Genomic DNA, 27385 nt, shown 5'->3' on the forward strand with positions numbered 1-27385 from the left:
ATGAACTGATCACCCAGGAAGTTAAAGATTACCCAGATTAATAAAAAAGTCTTTTCAGTATTATTTAAATTAAAAAAAAGCCTTTCAAAACAATCTAACTTCATTTCCCTCTTGTTTCTTTTAATCCAGGGTTATCTTTTCAAAACATAAATCTGATCTTGCACTTTATAGCTTAAAAACCTTAAAGTTAAGATTCCCTCCCTTGACCTGGCCCTTTCAGGAGCCTTTCTCTACAGGAGCAGACTGTTCCTCTCTCCCTTGAAGTACAGCCCTCTTTCTTCTTTGCTTGTGTAACTTCCACACATCCCTGGGACCGGGTCAGTACCAGGAACACCTGCCACGGCCTCCCTGACTAGGTCAAATCTCCTTTTTATGAGCTTGCAAAAGCACTGTGCTCTGCTGCTTCACAGCCCTAAATGTGGCTGCAATTTTATTTTTATGTTGATATTTGATTCATGTCAGTCTCCCCCACTAGACTATAAGTTCAATGAAGATAGACACAGTGAAGGTTTTCGCTTATCATTTCATAACTCCAGCTACTATCTATTATAGGAATACAAAAGATTTCCAGGAAACATAGCAGAAATGGACAGATGAAAACCTGAAGGGGCCAATACCATATTAGAAATTGAAAAGAGAATCACAGATCTATCCCCTAATAAGACCCAAGTGATTTCACAACTGATTTATATCAAATATTAAATGAAAAAACAATTCAGATATTATTTAAACCATTTTAGTCCATAGGAAAAAAATTGGAACATTTCTTAACTCATTTTAAAACAGCATAACCCATTATCAATACTACACAAGGATAGAAAAAAAGAACTATTGTATTTATGTACTTATGTACATAGATTTAAAAATTAGAAGTAAATATTAACAACCAATCCAGGAATAAATGAAACATTACAAGTAAGTAGACTTTACACCAGGAATGTAAGAGTAGTTCAACAATGAGTAATAAATTAATATAATTTCTTATTCCAATTGATTAAAGGAGAAAAAGTGGAATCATTTTAAGAACGGCTTATAAAAACTTGATAACACTCAACACCCAATCAGATGCAAACTCATAAAATATTAAGACCAGAAGGAAAAGTTTTTAAGTTGATAAACTGTATCTTCTAGGGACCTACAACAAGTATACATGGCAATGAAATGTGAGAAGTACACACAGTAAGGAAAATATATCCACTTTTGAATATACTGCTTCATTTCAACAGTGTTCCTTTGGTCCTAGTCAATACATTAAAAAACAAAAAGAAATAAGTTCTGTAAAAACTGGCAAAGAAGAACCACTAGAACCACTACTATTGTTAGACGCTTCTCCCCTAAGATCAAGAACAAGACAAGAATGTCCACACTTGCCATTTCTTTTTGATATTTTACTACCGGTTTTAGCCAAAGAAATTATGCAAAAAAAGAAATAAAACATATCCAGATTAGACAAGGTGGAGTAAAACTACCCCTAATTGCAGATGACATGATCGTGTATATGGAAAACCTTAGAGAATACACCAAGAAACTACTGGAACTGGTAAATGAGTTCATCAAGCTGCAGGATACACTATCAATATAACAAAAACCAATCTTATTTCAATACATTTGCAATGAAAAATCAGAAAATAAAATTAAGAAAGGAATTCCACTTATAATAAAATTTAAAAAATAAAATATTTGGGGATAAATTTACCAAAATAAAACCGATACATATTCTCTGAAAATAATAAAATCTTGGTGAAAAAAAATAAGATCTAAATAAATGAAAAAAATACCCCACATTCATATATTGTTTAGATGGCAATACTCCAATTGCTCTTCAGATTCAACACAATCCCTAATAGAATCCTCTTTGACTTTTTTGTGGAAATTGACAAGCTGATTCTAAAATTTATATGGAATTACAAGGGGCCCAGAACAGCTAAAACAATCTTGAAGAAGAACAAAGTTGGAGGACTCACACTTCCTAATTTCAAAACTTACTACAAAACAACAATGATAATCAAGAAAGTGTATACTACCATTACGGCAGACATATAGATAGAGCGATGGAATAGAATCGAAAGTCCAGAAATTAAACCACGAATTTGTGCTCAACTGATTTTTCATAAAACCATTTAAAAGGGAAAGAATGGTCATTTCAACAAATGGTGCTGGGAAAACTTGATAGCTACATGCAAAAGAATGTAAATTATATCTGAATAAAGCTGCTTTTAAAAATATATTAATAACACAAGGATTAATCAATAGTGCTTCTTGTACCTGTAATACAAGCTCAATGTCAGTCTACATTATGTTTATATTCTTCTAAAACTATTCACCGCTTTAAAAATTCCTTAAGTTTTGTCATAACCAGAGGAAAGTTATTTTTAATGTGTAATCATTCTATGTTTTTTCCAAAAAAAACTATCAAAATAACATATAACAATTCACACAAAGAATGTACTGAAGTTAATAACCTCTAATGTTACTGTCTAATTACCCTTTGTAAACTTTGTCTCTACAAGACAGGGTAAAAATCACACTCTATACCTGTCTGTTATTGTGTCAAAGGAAAAACAGACCAGTGTGCATCATAAAACCTCTACAATGCAGAAGCAACCCCGTAGTGCAGAAGATTACTATATTTTGAGATAGACCAGAAAAAATGAGGATAAAGAACATTTATCAAAGTACACTACAGGGCACTAATGGTACCAGGAAAGCCCAGGCAGCCATGGGCTACACACAGACATGGCTCTGATGAATGAAAGCCACTTCCTCAGTGGAGCCTCACTGGAGACCTAACGCAGTAACACAGGGAAATACGGCTGTAGCTCTACTTCACATGCCTTTCAGCTCAAAGTGCCTGCCAGCCATCCACAGGAGGGGGATAATTAAGACTTTATAAAACTAAGTAGAATGAACTTGAAGATCAGGAAGAATCAGTTGAGAAATCCTAATATAGCCTATATGTAAAAGGTGTTTTGAAGAATATAAAAAGAAACCAAATGTCTTTTCAAAATATAGCTCTCCATGAAATAAAGAAAAACTGCGTATTTTAAAAAAAGTTATTCAAATCTCCTCCCCTAAAATTAACAGAAGTGACAAACAAATCAAGGTGAATCCCTAAGCACCACATTTTCATAATATTTCAAATATCTTGTATGTCTAATAAAGTAAAACGTTATGCCATATATTAGGACCATGAGTATAAGCATTAAATAAAATCATATTCAGAATAAAATGCAACCTACCATTATGTGTTCAAGTAGAGAATCTATTGCAACTATGTTATCAAAATATGTTCTGGAAAAAAAAAAACGTAAATCCTGTAAGTAATCTTATTTATATCACAGCACATATTAAACTTTAAATACATTTCCAGGTTTTTGTCTACATTTAAATAAAAACCAAAGATATATGTCATTTGATTTTTGTCCTTCTGTGAAAACAATCAATACTGTGATATTATTTTAAATAGATAAATGAAACTTTATCACTGGCTTTATTATAAGGATTCTAATTCCGGAGGATGCATTTAGTACTTATTTTATTGGTAAGTACCAATGAAGAGAGAAAGTTGGTTACATTTAACAAAAACTGTGGAGGAACAAAATTGGGTTCGTTATATTTAATATTTTCATTAATAACTTTGATCTGAAATAAAGATATTTAAATTTGCTAAATCTCATCAATATGGCTAAAATGTTAAATTATCACTGAAAAATTCGAGAAAGTTGATACTACTAAGTTTAACTGTATTGAGAAACTGTTGTAATCTGCTTGAGAATAAATATCAGAATACGAGTAATGATAATGATCTAATGATTTTATGTGAGTAAAATATACATTCGTTACTATGAAGGGCAAGTAAACGTCTTAGAGGTCTATGGAACATAGATGAAAACGTAACTCGAGGAAGAAGACGAAAGGGCCTGGACTACAGAGAAATGAGAAAGCAGCACTCCTCGCTCAGGCGCCGCCCGCTACGTAACGCCTTACCTTCGCTGGCTCAGGAGATCTTTCTGTATTTCAAAAAAATAAATGTAACATGAACTAGAAACTTCCAACCACTAATGGAGATTACAGTGCTTGCCGACGGGTAAAGGGGTAAGCACTGCCACGGTGACGTGTGAGAGAGAACACACATCACAGTCGCTGCTGGAGGCCATGGGAGAACGGGTACATTATTCCTTCAGTAAAATTGTAGGAAGACGGGAAAAGTTACCACATCCTGGGGCATTTTTTAGATTTTGATGATAAAATTATATGGCTCAGATATATAGAAGATCTCCCCTAAAGCAAGCAGAACCAATGTGAAGCTGGACTCTAATAAGTATCTACAATTGCTTCCACTGCCAGCCCAGCGGAGTTTTTCTAGATCGAACTTTAGAGAAACGGAACATTTCTCAAAAATGATAACAAGATACTATATGTAGGAAAATGAATATAATAACATAAATAATATTGTTTAATTTACTGACATTGTTAGAAAATGCCAAAGATGACTTTTTGGAAAAAATAAACAGAAACATTTTCTCTCCTCCTACTGCTGCCAGTATTCTGCAACAATAGAGATACTTAGTGGCTTTAACATGCTCTAAGAGAGTCCATTTAGAAAACATATATCAAGTTGAAAATTCAGATCACCGCATATACATCTGCAATCCATCCTTCACTTATAGAGTGAAGATGGATGAGTATATAACTCTATAGCCTAAAATACGATTAACCATTCTTCCCGGACTACTCATGTATCAAAGATTGACCTTCAGTTATTGGCTGCAGTAGATAGCCTGTCATTATCATGGCCTGCAATTAATTTAAAGCATCACTCAGTAAGAGCCGCTACATTCCTAGCAATGAACACTTACTTTGATACGTCCAGAAGAAAGTCATTCAATTCTGTCTGTTTCGCAAGGCCTCTGCATACCTGCCATGTAAAATAATGGCTATAATTATAACAGATTTCTGTTCATTTAAGAATAAAATTTCCCAGAATACTATTTACCTTATTTACTGAAAAAAGGCCTAACACAATCCTTTGGTTTATAATGTAATAATAGTAGCAGTAACTATTGATATTTATTGAACACTTAAATGTGCTAAACATTGTTCTAAGCACTTTATTATCTCATTTAATCACCCCAAAATATTACAGCTTTTGAATTTACATTTTGTGACTGAGGCATAAAGAAGTCGAGAACCTTGCTCAGGTTCCAGAGTCAATACGTGGCGGAGCCAGCATTCAGATCCAGGCAGTCTAGCCCAGTCCCCTCTAGAACTACTTTACATTATTCCTTAAATAACTGTAGTGGGGCACATATTCCACCTCTACTTGATGAGTCAAGAAGTCTTTCCTCCTCATACTATTATCCTACAACTCTATTTTTCTTCTTATCATATAGTTCCATGTCATCAATGTCAGTTCGCTGAAATGGAATTAGAAAAATAAAACCACCACCAAAAAAAAAAGAGGAAGAAGAAAAAAGAAGAGGGAAAAGGAGGGGGAGGGAGGAAGAGGAAGAGGGAAGGAGAATGAAGAGGAATGAAAGAGAAGGAGAAGTAAAAGAAGAAAGCAGTACTATATTGCTACCATATTCCAGGAAAACTCTTAAGTAGGTTGTGATTTTTGAATCAGGTCATGTCTTCAAGAACCAGCTATCTTAAAGTTAGGAGTAACATTTCATATAGCCCTTACAGGAAAATACTTTAGGAAATGAAATCATTACTTATCATTGCAATGCCCAGTAGGAGATTGTACCTAATCTTCAGTAGAAAACAAATACCATACATACAGGACACATACCATTTACTGCATAAATTTTGTATACACATATATATATTTTATATATGCATATATATTTTATATATTTTTGTATGTATATATAAAATATTATATAAAATATTAAGATATTTAAAGCAGGGAGTAAGTAAATATAAGTGATTGATAAAATTTTTTAGAAATAACAAAATATTATGATACCCAAAAATAAAGCATTAGGATATTTATGAACCTCTATTCTAGTCCCCAATGCTGCACTCTAAATAACTCTTCTCTCTCAGGAAGCCCCTGTAAAAACATCCCAAAACTCACCTGCACCTGATGTATTGCTACTGAAGCCCAGGCAAGATTTGCTGTGGCAACCTAAAACACACACACACACACACACACACACACACATAAATGAAACAAGTTTTTATTAGTCACATGTAGGCATCCCAACAGAGGATTCTAGCACAAATGGATATGAAAAATTTTCTGAGGTCATTGAGCTTTTGAATACTTTGGCAAACACAAATCAACAAATATTTATAGCATGTCTCTTTTATATTTTCCCCTTCTATTTAATTGAGCTTAATTCTCCCTTTTTCATCTTAATTTTGGATAAAAAGGAAGATAAATTGATCGTTAAGAGAGTTGTAGCCCAAAGATTCACCGATTTTAACATGAAATGATTTTTCAGTTTAATAAACATACTATTAAAAAGGCCTTTAATGACCACTTTAAAATAATAAAATATTTCTAAAAAGCACAGATCTCATATATACACCAGCTGCCTAGTTTCTATTACTAGCTACTCTGCTTCTTGTTTCATTCACTGATCTACCAAATGCATACTGGGTGCCAATCACACATCAGGTGCTGCAGACCCTGCAGGAAACAACCAGGGTGGAATGGCTCTCAGTGCACAGAGGGGAGAAAGGCAAGAAAGGAAGTGTGGTGTGGTGCACAGCATATCAGATGGTGACAGGTGTCACAGAGAAAAAGAAACTGGAAGAGGAAAAGGCAATACCGGACAGGAGCACTTCAACTGTGTGTAAGGAGTTCAGGGAAGGCCTCCCAGAGAAGGGACCTTTGAGGAAATTCCTGAAGGAGGCAGCTGTGAGGGGCAGGGCAAGCACACCCCTGCGGTGGGAAGAAGGAGGCTGAGGCCTGAGCAGCAGCCTGCGGGCCTTGCCCGGGGGTCCAGTGTGGCTAGAGGGAGCGAGGGACAGCTGGAGTGGCAGGAGACAGAGTCATGCAGGCAAGTGGACAGGGGTTAGGCCACTGCAGACACCTGGTTCATACTGGGTGTGATACGTATATCATCTTAGTATTTGGTTTTATTATTAATGAGCCAACTCCAATTCAGTCAGTAGTGAACAAAAATCATTGTTTTCCAAATATATTTGACACTTGAACCTTTTTATAGGACATGATCTAGGAAGACATAAAGACAACTAGAATATGAAAATTCTCCAAAGTCATACTACCACTTTATTTGATTCAGAGTATGGCATACTTTTTATTGTTAAAATGGATTCTTACTAAAAAAAAAAATATACACTGCATTTCTAATGTCATCCATTTCCCTTCTAAACAAAAACAAAAAATCACATTTCAAAATCATTAGTATTTGTATCAAAACACTGTCAAGCAAATTATAATTTTAAATATTAATAATGTTAATACTTATTAACATTATTAATAATTATTAACATTATTAATAAGCATCTTCAATAAGCTAGGCACAACTAAAACTTCTAACAAGCAGTGTGTAAGACCTCACCTCCTGATGACTGAGACAGAAGGCCTCTTTGCCCCAGTGCCGATACAGCTCAAGAATGCCAATCAAATCACCAATTGCAGTGACAATTGGTAAGCAAAGGACAGATTGGATACGAGTTCCTGATTCTACTCCAGTACCTCTTGGAAATCGTTCATCCTAAAATATAAAAGGGAAAAAGACAGAAATTCAGTCTGTCTGACTGAATTCAGACAGAATTAATCATTAAGTTATGATTCTTATTTCTATCAGTAATTGCCACAGCCCTTGTAATCAATAATGAGTCTTTTCGAAAGGAAAACCAAATGATGATACCCACCATAAATCTTGTTTAAGAAAACCAGTACTTTTAGTAACATGGAACCTATACCCAATACTGCTTTAATTTCTTTTTATCCTTGTACATTATAAATTCAATTAATGAATGATATGTTAATTTCATACAATAATAATAAAAGTTATCATAAATGCTGACATTTTCTCATCACCTTCTATGTGCCAGAATTGTCTTAAGGGTTTTCCAAATATAATATTACACCGAAAATTAGTGCAATTGCAAATACCATATGAAGAAAATTATATATATACATCTTTTCTCTTCTATTTTTAAGGTTAGAATAACATAAAAGTATCTTAACCGTTATTCTAATTGAATCTCAAAGGTCCATATTAAGTATTAGAATCAACTAATAGTTATCAATTATTTATCATAAGAAATGAAATTGGTTCTTTGACTTTCGTAATTTTATAGCTTAGCAAAATCACTCACAGGAAGTATAGGAAAATAGAATGAATTAATATAAAAAGCATCAATTCTATTTATTCAATTTCTACTGTCTGTGGGAAGCTATCAGGTATGAATTAGAACTTTTCATGAATCAAGAATATTATAAATCTATACTTGTAATTTACAAATCTTTTGAAAGCTTGCATACACAATAGAACATTTTCAAATGAGAATGTATATAGAATGTACTTGTATCTTCTGTCTTTCCTTCTCTCTCCCTCTCTGTCTCTCCCCATCCCTCTCTCTCTCTCTCTCTTTCCTAAGTTACTCAGTTTGTTCAAGGTCATGCGGATAATTAGTGGCAAAACTAAAATTAAACTCCATGATTCCAATTTAGCACTTTTTCAGAGCAAATTTTTTACACCTATACACTTGTTTGTACTTGTCACTTTTAAAGTCTATACTCCATGTAGTGACATTTCATTAAAATGTTCACCTCTACTGCGGAAGACTGGACTAAGGGCTCCACTCTGTCCTGACTGTCTAAATCCATGTCCTTTGTTAGTCCCCTTTAACACTGAGTCTGGGCCTGCCCTCTCCTACTAGGAGAGTAGGAAACTTGACGTAGGCAGAGGCTTGAAAACTCACTTGCATGTTTCCACCTTCTCTAGGACTCCTGCTACCATCACAAGAACATGCCAGGCCAGCCTTGCTGGAGGGGAGCGAGAGACGCAGAGACAGCTGAGGCCGTAAGAAAGCAGTGAGCACCTAACCGATGGCCGGCTGACCTCAGTCACATGGTAAGCCCAGCTGACTGCAGTCTAGATCGGCAGAATAGCCCAGTCCTTCCACTCATGAGATATAACACGGCTACTGTATGATAGCACTAAAATTTGAGGCAGGTTGTCCTGAAACAATAGCTAACCCATTCATATGCATCCTGACAGAATACAAAACAGTAATCATTCAGAATCCATGAACACAAATATACATAGTATTTTTATGTTTAACCATTCTAGTATGTGTTGAACTAAGAATTGTTCAAATCTAGCTCCCAGTGGGTAAATATGATTTTCTGAGTACAGAGAATTAATTTACTAATTATTGATCTGTATTTTACTTTAACGCTTTTATTTTTTATAAAACTGTTTAAATTACAACATCAAAATGATATGCCATATTCTTAAATAAATACTTTAGGTTAAAAATGTCACAAAGAGTTAACGAGCCATTTACCCCAAGGATGTCTTCCACTAGCAATGTTTTTCTGGACTTGGCCACGTACGCAGAGATGGTGGTGCCCTGGGTGATGGGCCCGGCAGGGATGAGCCGGGGCTTTCCTTCCTTTATTCCAGGAGGTGTGAACACACAGAGGCTCTAGGAAGAAGAAAAGAGTATGTTTCATAAACTTTCCTGTACATTTGTACAGTATCAAAAGACGTCTGGAGTTTACTAATAGTCACAATAAATCTGTGAGCTGATTAAAAGAAGAGACATAAAATGAGTAACGGTGCTTTGCAATTATCAAACAGGAGTATCTCAGGGGAAACTCCCTCTCATATTTCAAAATCAAACAAAATAAAGGATCGAAGCAATACTTAAACAAATGTATAGGCACAGAAAAACTCTTAAATTAGCCTTCTATTTTGATACATAGAAAATAATAAAATGAGAGAAAAAATACATCCTGTCCTTGGGCTCAAGATTCTATCAGACCATGAACAAATGCTGGGCCCAACCTCCCTACAGACCTGACACTCATTAGCTGAAGACAGAACCAGTAGCTACAAGTCAGGTGATTTGGTTATATTTTTCATTTTCATTAAAAATCTTTCTTTCTCAGAACATTATTTCTCTTTTTAAGACTCAATCACTCACATTGCTTAAACTGGATTGCTCATAAAATTGCAGCTTCAGAATATTCTACATGAAAAATTTGCTCTTCTCTGTGCAAAAATATTGACAAATGTAGGTGATCTTCCCCTTTCAAATGATTGGGTGGGAAGGTAAAGTTCTGAAACTATTTTAAAATATATCTGCTTTTAAAAATATGTCAGTTATTTTAATGAAATCTAAATATATTTCAAAATTATTTTCTCCTAAATAAGAATTGGTGCTCAAAAAAATCATCTAGAGACTGGGGGAAATATTTTGACATAATTGTATCATGAGTATCTACCAAATTTGAAAAATGTTCACATAAATTCTCCCCAGACTTTATTTTTTATCTTAAGTTGGACTGTTGTAACAAAAAATAGAGGCCTTTTTTGAAGCTATAAGTATTAGATAACTCTCTTAACCTACATGTGTTCCTATTAATTCTTGCTATTACTAAGGTAGATTTAAGGCTGAGACAGATACATTTATTGACTTATCAGAGAAGTGGTTTTTAAGCTTTATAATATCAGAGAATGCTTCCTTTAAACATCTCACTAACAATCAAAAGAGAATGAGCTCTATAAATTTGAGTCCCTTGGCTTAACCAACAGGGAGGATGGAAAAGGGAAGCAAAGCTTTGGCTGAACCTTGGCTTCTTTAAATAAATCACCATTATAAATCATTAGAAGCTAAATTCAAAATACTTATATATCCAAGTATATCTGTATAGTATGGCTATGCCTAAGTAGTATTTGCTAATAAGTACATGTGAAATATATATTTTAAGTGATTCTTTTAAAAAGGGTTAAGCTTAATATGTTTAAATATAAGGTATATACTTACAGATAAAGAATATGCATACAAGATGATAAGTGACCATTTCATCTTATTTATTTTTAAAAAGGCTAGAAATCAGTGTCACTGTTTCATTTTGTTTGTTTGCTAGTTTTCTTTTTTAGAGATAGGGTTTCACTCTATCACCCAGCCTGGAGTGGCATCATCATAGCTCACTATAACCTTGAACTCCTGGCAACAAGTGACTTTCCTGTCACAGCTTCCTGGGTAGCAAGGACTACAGGTGTGTACCACCATGCCTGGGTAATTTTCTTAAAAAAAAAAAAAAAAAAATTTTTAAAGATGGGATCTCACTACATTGCCCAGGCTGCTTTCGAGCTCCTGGTCTTAAGCGATCCTCCCACCTTGGCTTCCCAAAGTACTGGGATTACAGGCATGAGCCACCATGCCCAGCTCATCACTGTTTTTAAAGTTACTATAATTCTATTATGTACAGTATACACATGCCATAAAAGAAAACTATCATTAGATTAGTATCGATCATTGTCTGAATTCAATTCAGCGGGTCACCCTTTCTTAAGATTGAGAGAAGTGTATAAAAATGATTCAAAAACAGGAAGAAGAGATAATTACACACATAAAAAAAATTAAAGAACGTGGTATATTTAGCCTGTAGAAAAATCAGAATTAACAATTATTTTCTCAAACTTTGAGAAAGTGAATCATAAGAAGGATGCTGAGCAAATATTCTTTTTTGTATAAAGACAGAATTGCAGGAAATGAACTTAAATTGAACTGAGTAGATTAGATAACTCTTAAAAAGAACACCCCATGACAATTATAGAAAGTAAATTCTGAAGCAAGCTTCCAGCAGTAGCTTTGGATTTTTTTTTCAGAGTTGTTGGCTTCATTTGTTTGTTGGAAGATATACAACATACACCTTTTTTTTAAATGACTGAGCCATAGGCCCTTTAAGACTGAATATAATGATACCTACAATTTCTAAGTAGTTTCCTAATTCAATAAAGGTAGAATATTTTATACATTCCTAAATGATTAAATAATGATTTATTTAATATTATAAAACATTTATTGCCTCCATGTAGAGCTTCCATATGATGCACAAGAAACAGAAAAGGAAGTACTGTACCCTGGGTTATACGGAAAGCTATTCTATATATTAGGCTTGCTGAAAATAAAAGGTTTAGAAGCCTTTCAATTGCTTGCTAGAATATGAAAAACTTCATGCAGTTAATAAATATTTAAAAATTGAATAATTCTTTACAGTGGAAACATTATACTTGCCTTACTAATTAGCTTATGATTTTTGTTCATCTTTATAAACAGAGGTGTTTCCAATGAGAGCTGAGGGTAAGTGCTACCAAAATATTAGACACACTGTGACATGAAGGCCAAAAACTCAAGCAAAAGGGAAAATGAGGACCAATCTCAGAACAAACACATTTCCGAAGTGTTTTCATAGCTACACTTTCTCTCCTCTGTATTAGTGGATTTAACTGGTATATTCAGATTAATAAGATAATACGAAATATACTATTTTCCTAGAAAGATGAATGAAAACATCACCAGTCATCATTTTAGAAATCAGTAAGCCTCCTATGCATATATTTACAGTATCTAATTGTCTATAAGATCTAGTGCTGAGCAGTCTCTAAAATTATGTCCTGCTCTAATAGTATATAACTATGAAAACTTTTATTAGAACAAACATTTTTGAGGCTACAGAGAAAAACTGCAACTACCAACAAGGAAAAGATGCAAAGTTTCAAACCTCAACCACCTCTATCTTTTCCAGAGGAGAAATCACCTGCTTTCAGGGCATCAACTTGACAAATGGCAGCTGTGGTTCTTCAGCATTTGAGCGCTCTAGAGGGGACGTGACCACTAGTCCCTCACCCCCACCTAGCATAGAGGAGACAGCCCAAAGAGCGGGAATCACTCCAGTCAGAAGCCAGGAAGTCAGAATGGAGGAATCAGCGTTTCCAATTTTTCAAAGAAACTCATTATGAACTAGCCAGTATTTTTGTGATATATATATATATATATACACATATATGCACATATATAGAATACATATATTATGTGAAATAGAAATATTCTGAAGTCAGATCATTTAAACTAGAGAAAGTTGATAGCAGTAGTCATAACCAATAGGTTGGTTCAATGAAGGAATAAAAAAGCATTCAAATTATAAAAAAGCAAATTTGGAGAACTAAAAAGATTTGGTGGAATATGAACAAGAGAGCAGACTAATACGATTTATAAAAACACTATTTTTTAATGAAATGAAAAAATCTGATTCACTGATATCAACCAAATAGGTAAGTTTATTTCAGTTGGTGAACACTCTGATCTTTCTCTTCATACACAATTCAAATATCACTTTATTTGTGAAACTTCATTTTAATGTTAAAACTTCAGCTCACAGCCAGTTAAATTTTAGGGATAATTTTTAAGAAGGAAAAGTTATTTAGGTTGATGGATAAGTTATTATCCTTCTGAGACACTAGATGGCACTGGACGGTAAACAAATTCAGACCTATGTCGCGAGGCAGGAGCAAGGAGCCCCCACGCTCACCTGAAACCTGAAATAGGGACAATTAACTCCGTATAATGCTTTAAAATAAATCTGCTAGAGCTCACTGTGCAATTGAAAAAATCCCACAGTTACCATAACCTACTGACTCTGAACAGAAAGCATGCAGTGTTTCTGAGCTGCTGGTGAAGGTATACGGTCGAAAAATAAAACAGATTCTTCCGCTTTTCTGTTTTTCCCAGGTTGTACCCCAAGTAACAGAACTGTTTGAAATGTATTCTTCCAAGTTTTTGGGTAACGAAAATCAACAGAGGGGAGGAAATCTATGCCTTTACTAGAGGTGGTGTACTAGAGAGAGCACAGCTGCTCTCTGTAGAAAGCACAGAACTTTGCAACAGGAGCCTGTGGACTCCGACTCTAGGACAGCTCTGGTTTTTGACTAGCTGAACACGGACAGTCACTTGGCCATACTAGACCTTGGTTACCTCATCATTACAATGAAAGGTCTATTAGCGTGAGGAACCTGCGGCCTTTTGATTTCAAGATTCTTCTTTTTTAAGCACCAAAGGAGGCAAGAAAAGCTTCATCTTTCTCTGTCCCACCCCTTTTAATAAAAGGATTTGTTCTGCAAAATTTCGATTCAGTCACAAGGCGGCACTTAAAGATCTAGAAGGCCACATTTCGCCTTAAGGCCACAAGTTCCCCACCCAGAGATGGGAAGGTTATTTTAAAAATAACCAATATATGAAAAACTATCAATAAATTTACTTTTGAATCAAAATTTTAAAAGTATACTTAAAGTACATAAGCTTTTCAGCTTTTACAAATAACTTATGATAATATTATAAAGTATATTATACATCAGTTGGAATATGTGACCAAGTATAGCTGTAAAAACATTAAAAGTTGAATTAAGCAAAAATTTACTCATGGAAAAATAATTTTTGTAAAACAAACATCTCAAGAGCACCTTGTATATGTCAGACACTGCCATAGGGCAGGAACAACATATATCCTTTCCTTTGTTAGCTCCAGATTTCTCACAAATTGCTCCTTCTGCCTAAAAAAAAAAAACACGTTCTTTACTTTCCCTTATCATCTACTAGGTGAGAGATCTCAACTCTCCACTCAAACATTCGTTCTCCAGCCTGCTTTCACGTGACCCAGCCCTACGAAATTCCTGATCCCAGAGCACCCTGGGCTCCCCTCTACTAGCAAGTAGAACAATGTGCTGTTAACTGTCCATTTCTCCATCTCCCCCACTGGTTGTGTCTTCTCTGATGTGAGGAATGAATTTTTATTTATGTTTGTATGTTCAGCAATTCAGCACAGCTTTTTGGTACTTAGTAGGTGTTTAAAATGGTTTGTTGAATGAACAGCATTTTTGATGTAACATTTAACCAATGTAGGGTAAATTAAGGTTTAGAAAGTTTAAGAATTTTGCCCAAGTCACACAATTATTTAGGTTGTGAAACAGAACTCACACAATCCAACTCAAGAACCAAAATTCTTTCAAAGCTAAACTACTTACTGGGAAATTTTCCTTCTTTTTTGAAGTATTGAAACAGTGTAATTAGCACAGGACTTCTTCCTATAGGACTTTCCCAGTAGCAAATGAACAATGCAGTGAAGAAACACAGAGTGATTCAACGCAGTCTCCCAGGTTTGGCCTGGTGCCTGACCATGGCTGGTGCTCGTCTACTGAATAAATGTCCCACTGGTTTGTAGAAAGGTAATACTTTAACACTGTTTTCAATTTGTTCCGTGGGTGCTGAGGTATCAAGTTTTCTATTATCATTTGCATAAAATGGGGCAATTTATATTATCCTTGAAAAATGTCCATATTATCTAGTTTTTCACATTTATTAGCATAAATATCTCCTCATAATTTCTCATTTTTATTTCACTATATCCATTGTTTTAATATCTTTAGTTATTAAATATATATTATTATGTTTCTCTTTTATTAATTAGTTTAGTGAATGGATACCTTTATCCATTGGTTAATATCATCTTTAGATTTCCTTGCTTATACAGAGTTTCTATTTTCTACCTCCTTGTGTAAGTTTGTAAATCCCAAGAAAGCAGAGATTTTTAACTCACTACAGTACCTCTAGTGCCTAGAACACTGCCTGCCATGTGGTAGTGACCAATAACAATGGGTTGAATTAATGAATTAACTTATTTTTGTCCTTATTTATTAATGCTTCAAAAATACATATAAAATGTTTAATACTTTAAGGATGTGAATTTTCCATTGGAGAACAACTTTGTTCAGAGGTTTAGCAACATTGTAATTCATTTTCATAAATGTGATTCTCTAAATATTACAATAAGCATATTTGATATTTTTCTCTGTGCAAGGAATTACTTGGCATATTGTTTGTTTAATTTCCAAGGTCTAATTTTTTTTGTTTGTTTTTAGCCATTGGAATCCCAAGAAGAATTCTTAAACAGAGGTTAAATGCACCAAAGTGAGGGACTAGCCCAGAAAGGAAAAGAAACCCCAAGTTGGTAAATGATGCAATAATATACTGAGTTTAATATGTATATTACTTGGATAAACCAAAATAATGATATTACTAATATCCTCCAAATTGTTTTTTTGATTTTTGATAAAAAAATACTATTACATTTCTGATCATTTTCTTGGTATGATTGTTTTGCTTTATAAACTTCAATGCACCAAATAGCTATGGTATAAACTTCATTACAATTCTACCTTCATTGTAGACTATATCCTCCACAACTAAAAAGTGACCTTCTTTTTCAACTTAATGCTTTTATTCCTTGAATTAAACTTCACTGCTGAGCTGGTGGCACCTGCTCTCCTTTTGTCTGCATTTTCCTGGAATAGAAGACGGCGGTTGTTTTTTTTTTTAACCTGATTTTTTTTTTAATTTCTAAGAGCTGGGTTTACTTCACCTGTAATTTTGTTATAATTCCATAATGATTTCCACAATTGTATTTTATGTTTTATTATTTTTAGTGCTCCTTATTAGTTTGTTTTCTATCTTCTCCTTAACTTTTTGTTTTCTTTAGATTTTTTTCTTCTCTAGTAATACGAATGTGGGTTTTTAAATGCTGTTAGTGAAACTTCTGACATTTAAATGTTATAAATTTTATTTCTCATGACATCAATTTGAGAAATTAAATTATTTCTACTGACTCTCATTTATGAGAAAAAAGAAGTTATTACTTTTATAAATGTAAGAATTTTATAATTCTTCCATGTTTTTCTCTTTCATGTTTCATAACCTTTATTAGTATCTGTTGACGCTATTTTACCTTAGTCTATTTGGGTTTCATTATGATTTTGTCACTACAGCATATCATTTTTGTTTTGAAATTTGAGTTATTGATAAAAGAATTTATAGCTATGACTTAAAATCCAGAGGCAATTTTCAAAGGATTGATAATTATCTATAATGTGCTACCTTTCATGTACAAAAGAAGCAATATTAAAACAATACATGTATTTGCTCACCTGTACAAAATAAATGTTTATTTATATACATTTTAGAAGTTTACCTTCTATTGCAAGCAATATATCAGATTAGATAATTTAACTGACACTCTTGAAAAAACAATTTTAAAATTATTTAAAGGCTACATAAAGTATATTTTACAAATCTTTTATAACGCATCACTGGGCTAAGAAGGGTGGGAAAAATCCACAGAAATCCAAAAGGCAGGAAACAAAGTAACCCTGTGAGGCAACCAGATCCCACAGTGGGCATTTTTCTCCAGGGTGTCAGGGGAGCCTCTATATGTTTTGATCTTTCCCCAGGAAAGCAGCGTGATGAACAGGAGACAAGAGATAAAACCTAGGACCTTTCTATGAGGAAAATCTAATGGATTTTTAATTTCTGAAATTGATGTCATCACAAATAAAATTTAGAGTTTGAAAAAAATCTCAACCAGCTAATTTAAAGTGGTTCTGGACTGGCAGTACTGTAAGTGACCAGCAGCAACAAATGCGCATCTATCTCTGGGAAGGAGCCACAAACCAGCACCAACACCAGCCTCAAGAACAGCCACTAAAGGGCCCCAGAAAGAACGGGAGTCACAGTAAAAACACAAACAAAAAGAAAACTATAAAACACATGAGCAAATAGTCACCATCTGAGATGGGTGGACGAAATAAAACCCAAGAAACTGTAAGTCCAGAAGGAATATAAAAAGTATAGTTAATGTATTTCATGAAATAAAAGATAATATTTATCAACCTGAATTCTTTATCTACCCAAATATATATCAAGAAAGTGGGTGAAATAAAGTGGGTGGAGTATTCAGACCAACAGAAACTGAAGGAGCTTCCCATCAGCAGACTCTCACTCGGGGAAATTCCACAGGACACGCTTCGGATGAAAGAAAAATGATCCCAAACTAAAGACTTGAGACGCAGGAAGAAACAATGAACAAGGAAAGTGGAAATTATGCAGGTAAATCTAAAGAAACACCTTGAGTGAATTTAACACTTGGGGTAACGTCTTCTTCCTACCCACACAAATCCCTGGGTTAGGAAACAAGAAGGGCCCACATTCCCGCGTAGGGTGCATAAAGGGAAAAACAGAGTGGCCAGAACACGTAATTGTCTCCCAAAGTTATCCTCTCAGGTAGATAAGGTCTCTGCCTTCATGAAGCTTATATTGTCGTGAGAAAGCCAAATATTGATAAACAAATCGTCACACAAATCACAGAAAAACATGTAATTACAGACTCCGTTAAGTCCCGTGAAGGAGAAATATATAATATAACGAAAGTAAAACACAGTGGGCTCTGACTTAGGAAGGTCAGCTACAGTTTTGCTGTGTACCTGCTGCTCCTAGGGATGTTGTGTGCAACAAGACGTGGGATGGAAAGAAGGAGCAGGGAATCGGTGCCCCTAAAATCCAGGAAGAGTGAATAACTGGCCTCAAGGGTTTAGAATAAGGAGCCAGACTAAAGCCTGGGGGGATATAATACCAGCCCCTTAATTAAGTTACAAAAGTGAAAGATAAGTAAAAGTGAAGGAATTAGAATTGATATACACAGAATTACAATTTATACATTGTAGATGGAAAAGCTTTTTCTGAATCATATATGAGGAAGCTACTTCATTGAGGTCAATGTATAAAGAAGTCTGCAAAAAATACAGCCACGCGATTAAGAACAGGGGTTTTGGAATCTCAACCAAGCTCCACAAGTAAGCGTTTGGGGGCTCTCATGTGCTTCAGCCACAGGGTGCCTTGTGGTCTGCAGTTCTCAGTCTCTGCAGACGAGGTCTCCCCATTCTCCTTCACACATGGCAGAAGACGGCCATACTGCCTTAGCACTTCTGTTCAGGTGAACAGCTAGAATTACAGAGTCCAAGAGCCAAGTTTTAGCAGAGAATCTGATGGGGCCCAGCTTGGGTCACATGTCCACCCCTGATCTCAAGAACTGAGATCCCAGGGAGAGGGGTCCAGGATACAAGCATGACTGCCATGGCCAAACTCGTAGGCTGTTTGGAGGTGATCCGAGAAGGAGTAATATGACATGGACTACCACAATTACACTGAGCTCACATACTTATCAGCCAATTACAAAAATAATGGCATAGTGTATAAGTTAAAAATTCTTATTTTTTAATAAAAACTCCAATATTTTAGGAATAATTTTTAAATTAATAGGAAAAAGCAATATCCATTTGTTATTTAGTAGCTTAGTCATTTTAGAATACTAACAGTGTCTGAATATAGTTTAGAGTATTTAGAAGTGATAGTAATAACTGAATAATGCAATTTAATAACTGTTCTTATCTATCTGCTTCTATGAAAGGCACTAAGAGAGGTGCTAGGGAAATACAAAGCTGAGTAAGGAAATGTCTTTGCCCTAAATGAATTTTTAATCTTGTGAGTTAACAAACATAAGTTATTATGATGCAAGGGAAAACAATGGCTATGGAAATGAAAAGGATTAGTTATAAAAGTTAATTAAATCAGCCAATAAATATTTTGTGTGCAACTACTTTCAGGTATTGCATGACTGTATTATTCAAGGATAGCAGTAAACATCTCAGAATGCTTTTGTCCCTATTCCTATTAACATTTTATATAATCTAAATAGCACATATTTTGATTACTCAAGAATACAGATCTCATACTGCAAAAATGCATCCCAAATCTCAAATAGCTATGCCTAACACATAAGAAATGCACAGTAAAAGTTTGCCAAATAAATTTATAAATGGGTTTTATACATTTAAGCTATGAATATAAGTATTATTGGCTCAGATTATGCTAAAATACATTCTATATGTGTTTGTAATGCCGTAACAAAAACCAAATGCCAGTAATTGAACGTTTTGAAATACTTTTGAAAGTGCCTGTGCATGCTACATTTTGACAGCAGGTTGTGCTTGAGGTAAATTAGAGCAGAAATGCAGGATCACTGGGACAGTCACAGCTGAGAATCTTCATCCCCTAAGCCACCTGCAAGGCAGCTCAGGGACCCAGACTCAGGAACTCCACCCTAAGACTTTAAGTCATCTTTAAAAACCTTAAAAATTACACATAAAATGTTAAACTTTTGTTCTCATTTTATTCTACCGTAGGTCATGTATAAAAGGGGCAGAGGCTCTCCCCCAAGACATCCCATCCCACAGTGCTAACTTTTGTACAAAACAGTAAGTATAGAAATGCCATTCATAATATAGGATACCACAAACCAAAACAAAAATAAAAAATTAAACAGAGAAATTATAACATTTTATGCTTAAATGTCCACATATCAGTAAAATTCTTGACTGGCAATAACCACATATACAAACAAAACACGAACTAAGTTTAAATTAAAGTACTTAGTTATGAAATGTTTGTTAAGTCGTTTGTAACTTAAGCTCTTTTTTTTAAAAGAGCTTATGATATTTTCTTATCTAGAGCACCAAAACCTAAATTTAGATACTTACATTATTGCACTCTCCAAGGAAATACAGTGCAAATCCATCAGCGTTTGTGGCTGCCAAAGTAATAAAAAAGGAAGAAACTAATCTCAGTGGAAGAACATCACATGTATGAATTCTCTACAGTGAGACTCAGATATGAGGTCTTTTGAATCAATTTGGTAACATAATCAATGGTCACGCAGTAAACAGAACAAAATAATTTATGGCTTTACTCAGTCACATAGTTAGAATATCTTCTATATTTTTCATCAGTGATTGTAAATTTTAAGATATGACATCCTCAAATACATACAGCAGTCAATATACTACGTAACATATTAAAATACCAGAAATGACATTCACAATATTGAATAACCAAAATAAGCATCAACCAAAAAGGATGATGTATACATCTACACATCATCACGGAAATAAATCTACACATCATCACAGAAATAAACGTAATTTAACTTACCTCAAATTGCTTCAAGGTCATCTGAAGGAAATTACCATAGCAGGTAATAGCATAAGTCTTGGAGGGACTGCCTGAATTTGAACCCCTGCTTAACTCCTTTTTACCTTTGTGTCTTGGCTAAGGTATTTAACCTCTCTGTTCAAAAGCTTCATCAGTAAAATGGTGATAATAACAGAAACTCTCTCAGGAGGTTGTAATGCAAATAAGTGAGTTAAGGCATGTACCATGCCTAGAAAAGTGCCTAGCATGTACCACTTAAGCACATAATAAATATCGCCATTACTGCATCATGAGTATTTTTATTTTCAAACAAAAAACAAAAGATATAATTACTATGGTAGGTATCCTTCTAAAAAAATCATGTGCTGGAAAAAAGTGCATCCTTCTAAAAAGTAATTTTCTGATATAACTTTCCCCATTCTAATTACAACATAAACCATTTCCTATATGGCATATACAATTGTCATCAACCCAAATAAGTTTAAAAGCTATTGTCCCTTAAAAACAAAGATGTGATTTAATTCAATAAAACTACGCTTTCCAAAGAAAACTAGGTGTTAATTAGAAGGCATAGTATACCCCAATTATTTGGGATTAGATAATTTAAGAATTTTTAGGTTTGAGTCATTCTGGTAGTTTCATAAAAACATATTTTCATTTAACTTAGTCCAGCAATAGAAGTAAATAAATGAGTTTCATCTGCCCTCTTAGTAAGTAAATTAGTTTTCGCCAGGTTTTGCCAAAGAATCTTGGTCTGATTTTTCTAAGAGAAATACAAAACATTTCTTACCTATTTTAATGATGCTACTCAATTCATAGAGGAGTAGCTGGTTGTCTCCTCCCGTATCCAGCCGTTGCTCTATATAGCTGTTTAGTTCATATACAACTCCCTGCATGTTCGTATCTTGGTACTTTGAATAAAAAATAACAAAAATAAAGGGCATAGTTAAAGAAAATAACCTATAATAAAAATTTCTTAGTGTGTAAAACATACTAGTAATACATATGACTTCATACACTAGCTGTTCATTATGCTTTTATGGAGCCTGATTTAAATACTATAATCTATTATATAAAACAATTATGAAGATCAGGTGATCAACGGAGTTTTAGCTCAGGTGTGTCTCAAAAATGAGCATCAGCTGGTTCTCAAACACATCCCACAGTAACCACAGTTTTGAAATTCACATTTGCCTTTTGTTTTGAGACAGAGTCTCACTCTGTTCCCCAGGCTAGAGGGCCGTGGCATCAGCCTAGCTCACAGCAACCTCAAACTCCTGGACTCAAGCAATCTTTCTGCCTCAGCCTCCCAAGTAGCTGGGATTACAGGCATGCGCCACCATGCCCGGCTAATTTTTTCTATATATTTTTAGGTGTTCAGCTAATTTCTTTCTATTTTAGAGAAGGGGTCTCACTCTTGCTCAGGCTGGTCTTGAACTCCTGAGCTCAAAGGATTCACCTGCCTTGGCTTCCCAGAGTGCTAGGATTATAGGCGTGAGCCACCGCACCCAGCCTGGAATTCACATTTGGAGTAGACATACTCAGTAACTGGCAGAATTCACACTCTGAAGGATCCCACAGAGGAAAAGGATAAGGAAGTAAGACTTGGAGAAATCTGGGGAAAGAGTGTCCCAAGTAGAGAGAACAAGAGAAATAAATGACTTAATATGACCAAAAAGCAGCAAAATAGAAACCTACCAAGCAACTCTTATGCTTCATCACAAACCTCAAAAAGTTCTGATTGCTACTATTAGGCTCTTTCCTATTGTTGCCATTGAGGCCATCCTGCCTCTCTTCCCAAACACTGAGAGCCTCAACTCTATGACGAGGTTCTCTTACGGCTGTGTGTTGTCTCTTACATCTGCTGCACTCCTAGGCTGTACATACCACGTCTGAGGTCTGACTCCCCTCCCTTTAGTCTTGTGGATCCTACTTGCTTTGTTGCACACTCAACCATGGTAAATCACACTGGCCCTCCACCCAGTTTTTTGACTCTCTGTTGCTAAAAATTTATCTTGTTAACAGGCATAACTTTCCAGTTATTAATATTTTCTAGGTCCAGAGTTTTTCCAAGTCCTGTTCATATGCAGGTACCAGCTGACAGTCAGAATTTACATAAAAAATGATGAGCACTTGAAATTCTGATGCCTCTAGGACACGACAGCATTTCAGGGAGGTCACAAAAACTTATCTCGTTTCCTTTATCATCTGTAAACAAGATCCTATTTGAGATTTTTCATGTTTTCAATAACTCCAGATAAAATATTCTACTCTAACATAACCTTGCGTCCTTACCACTTATTCAAACTACTAGTTCTGCATTTTCTTTACCCCGAAGTCCTGGGAAAGGACTTATCTGATAATGAAGCTAACTGAAAATAAAGCGGAGCCAGAAGAGAGTGAGAGGCTGAGTCATATGACAAACTTTGAACCCCTAGATCTAGCCATGCTAAAGCTTTCACGCCTAAAAATCTATCACTAGATACTTCTTTTACATTAACCAATACATTCTCTGAATACTTCATTTTTCATGTAAGAGACGAGCTTTAGCTAGTTTAAGATGGATTTTTAGTCTTTCAGTAGCGAAGTCCCTACACAAATGACAGGCAGGCTGACCCCTTCCTCTGACCATGTAATTCCGAGAGTGGGCCCTTTAATAACGGGCTGCATGCAGTGCTGAGATCAATAGCCAGATGTTCTCCGTCTCTTCAGACAGGAAATGGGTTGTCAAAAACAAGTGAGAACAAGAAGACATTCTGGGACATGGGCAGTTACCATGAGATTTCATTTCACATCTCTGGGATTTAGTTTTCTCACTTGTATAATAAGAATGAATTATACTATCTTTGAAATACTTACAACACTAACTTTCTATGATAATCTATGATCCAGGTTTTAAATTTTTTCTTGTTTGTATTAAGCTTCATATTCTAATCTAACCTAATAGAGTATGTTAGCACATTCTGTTTTGTTTTGTCACTGATTACACTTATATAAATATTAACAGCAAAATGTTTTGCTATCATTACTATTCTATAATAACTCTCAAATGGTAAAGGCCTATCTACATAGTTAATGAATCAAACCATAATATACTCTAAAACTTAAAATTACATGCAAATGTGAAATAATAAGCATAATTATTACTTCGCTATTAGCTTTATGGTCATTTTGTTATTCATCAGTACTGTTATAAAAAGAAAGACAGAGGAAACAAATGAAAATGAACTTCAAAATACATACTTCTGAGATGCTCTTCTGGAAACACATGATAAAGAAAGCTTACTAAGGAATCAATTCAATTTCACTGAATAAACTCTTTCAATTCTATGGCTTGACTAATAGAAAATTACAATAGCATGCTAATACAGATGTATTTTTATAGCAATTTTTAACTTCACAAAGTCCTTCTCCTGCCTTTCTTATCAGAACCTTTAAGAAGTTTATATTGAGTATCACTGAGGCATTCATAATTCAAGATGCATTAGAATTCCAAGGTAGAGCAAGTTGGGCACTATACAATTTCCCAAAACTTGGAATCAAATTGGACACCACAATACTCATGGTCTGTTTCTTGCTGATTTCTTGCAGTACTTGCTTTATTTGAGCAACCACTAAAAACATAACTTCACAAAGATATGACCTCAGTGAAAAAACTATAGTGATCTAACATCAAAAATGAACTATATTAAGCTAACACTGAAAGTGTGCATTATGTCAAAGTCTGTCCAATAGATGTCACTGTGTTTCCCATGAAATTTTAATATCTCCTGAATAACCGTCTGGATTTGCTATAGTGCCTCAGGCAGGATATTTAGAATACAGTTTGGGTACCATGAAAAAGCCACCTTCTTGCTCAGGGGGAAATAATATTTTATAGATACAATGATAAGGAATGAAGCAGTATTAATCCTTGGTTCAGAGAGAAACTAAGAGGTGACCTAGCCAAGAGAATAAATGTTCCCAGACTTGTTAAAGTGAATTAGGTATTTACACATAGATTGGAAGACCACTTAACCAAAAAAGTTTAGTGGCAATTCAAGAATCAAATGGATGCTTGTGATCAGGGTTAGTTCTGAAAGTCCATGATCCTATGGTAGCACCAACATATCCTGAAGGGCAACAATACACTAGAAAACATAATGAGATAAAAGTTAAACTCGATAAATATTTAACAGCATAAAAGTGAGCTCTCAGTTTCTAGTATAAGCCTCAATATTTCAATATCTTCCTCTCATCATTTTTTAATTTTTTTGTTTCTTTTTAATCTTTTTTAAAATGTTTTATTTTGACATAAATTAGATCTTATAGAAAACCAAAAGAATAGTATAAGAAATATCTGTATACACTTTATCCAAAATTTTGTGTCCCTCCTAAGTTCCTATGTTGAAATCCAAACCCCCAATGTGATGGGACATTAGAAGGTAGGGCCTTTGGGGGTGACTGGGTCACTGAGAACAGGGACCTCATGAATGGGATTAATGCCTTTATAAAAGAGACTCTGGAGATCCCCCTTGCCCTTTCCACCACATGAAGACATAGCAACAAGAAGGCTGCCTACACACCAGGAAGTGGGCCTCAAACACCAAATCTGCCAACACCTTAATCTTGGACTTCACAGCCTCTGGAACTGTGAGACATATTAAATTTCTGATGTTTATAAGCAACTCAGTCTATGGGACTTTGTTGCAGCTGCTGAACTAAGAAATCAAGATTTACCAACAATTTATATTTTATCTTATTTCTTTTAACATTCTCAGTAAATTCTATCAATCTATCTATATACACACACACAGAATAATGAATACTTTTTCTTAATATTTAAGAGCTGATGATTGTGTTTTCAAAAGACTGCCTCATTTATTTACAGAATTCCTGCCTGCTCCCTTTCCCCTTCACCCTGAATTCCTTGTCCAGGTCGATCCTGACGATCAGCTGTGATTATTTATCCTCCTGCCCCACTTGTTGCTCTTCTACCTCCCCTTGAGTATTTCCTCCTGCAGTTTTCTTCCTCTAGTTCTTTAACACGCAGTCTCCACACTCCGGAGCTGTACAGCTCGACTTGCTTACCCCATATGGTACTTTCAAACTGCACTGTGTGGCATTTCCTCTGTGCTTGGTTACACTGCAAGACAAATGAGGGGGCTGCTTTTTCTTTTTTTCCCATAGTGCTAGAATAGGCTCAAGGCGAACATCTACTGGTCCTTTGTTTTCCGTTTAGGATTTTAAAACTTTTTAAAATAAGTATTTGCAAAGGGTCAGTGGCCTCCTCTACGCTACCCCCATGCTCTTCCTGTGAGGCTCAGATTTCCTCTGTCGGTCACTGCTATTGCTCATTCTTGGAGGAGTTAGGATTTTTCAGCCTATGTTGTTTGTGTACTATAAATCACCTTTATATAATGAATTTTCCTTTCAAATCCCTAAGTCATTTTGATAACTTATCTTTAAGAATAGGAAGCAGGAAAAAGTTTGGCTGTTTCTTATAAAGTTAAACATACATTACCTTGTGACCCAGGAATTTTGCTCTGATATTTGCCAAAGATAATTCCAAACCCGTGTCACAAAAATATTTCTACAAGAAATAGCAGCTCTATTCATAATAGCTCCAAAATGGAAACATAAGCATCCTAAGTTTCCAACAGTATTAGAACATATAAACATTTTTAATATATATTCATACAACAGAATGCTACCAGCAATAGAAAGGAACAAAGCACTGAAACACACAGCAGCATGGATGAATCTTACTGATATCCTATTGAGCAAATCGAGCAGGTTCAAAAAAAGTATATATTGTATGATTCCATTTACTGTGCTTTGTAGATATTAGGTTTTGTACAAGTTGAAGGTTTGTGGCAACCCTGCATCAAACAAGTCTATTGGCACCATTTTTCCAATAGCATGTGCTCACTTTGTGTCCCTGTGTCACATTTTGGTAATCCTCACAATATTTCAAATCGTCTCATTATTATTATGCTGTTGATCTGTGATCAGTGATCTTTGATATTACTATTGTCAGTGTTCTGGGTGCCATGAACCACACCCACATGAGACAGTGAACTTAATGTATAAATGTTGTGTGAGTTCTGATTGCTCCACTGATCAGCCATTACCCCTCACTCTCCCGCTCCTTGGAAGTTCCTACTCCCTGAGACAACACAATATAAAATTAGGCCAATTAATAACTCTACAATGATATCTAAGTGTTCAAGTAAAAGAAACAGTCATATGTCTCTCTAACTCAAAAGCTAGAAGTAAGCTTAGTGAGGAAGGCATGCCGAAAGCTAGGCCTCTTGTGCCAAATAGTCAGCCAAACTGTGAACACAAAGGAAAAGTTCTTGAAGGAAATTTAAAACTGCTACTCCAGAGGTCAGTGCAGTGGCTCATGCCTGTAATCCCAGCCCTTTGGGATGCTGAGGCAAGAGGATTGCCTGAGCCCAGGAGTTCGAGACCAGCCTGGGCAATAGCAAGACTCTGTCTCTACAAGAAATAAAAAATTAGCCAGGTGTGG

At 35.0% G+C, this 27385-nt stretch overlaps 1 protein-coding gene across 1 annotated transcript in view; it reads right to left on the minus strand.

Moving 5' to 3' along the window:
- PDE10A (phosphodiesterase 10A) overlaps positions 1–27385 on the minus strand; it is a 230854-nt gene that overhangs the window by 79450 nt on the left and 124019 nt on the right. Inside the window, exons 4-10 of the mRNA XM_069489102.1 lie at positions 21665–21785; positions 20424–20473; positions 9499–9639; positions 7539–7694; positions 6083–6133; positions 4860–4918; positions 3240–3291 (exon numbers count right to left, since the gene is read on the minus strand). Coding sequence (XP_069345203.1) covers positions 3240–3291; positions 4860–4918; positions 6083–6133; positions 7539–7694; positions 9499–9639; positions 20424–20473; positions 21665–21785 — 630 coding nt within the window. The remainder of the gene's footprint in view (positions 1–3239; positions 3292–4859; positions 4919–6082; positions 6134–7538; positions 7695–9498; positions 9640–20423; positions 20474–21664; positions 21786–27385) is intronic.

This window comes from Eulemur rufifrons, chromosome 15 (genome assembly GCF_041146395.1).
Source record: "Eulemur rufifrons isolate Redbay chromosome 15, OSU_ERuf_1, whole genome shotgun sequence".
NCBI lineage: Eukaryota > Metazoa > Chordata > Mammalia > Primates > Lemuridae > Eulemur > Eulemur rufifrons.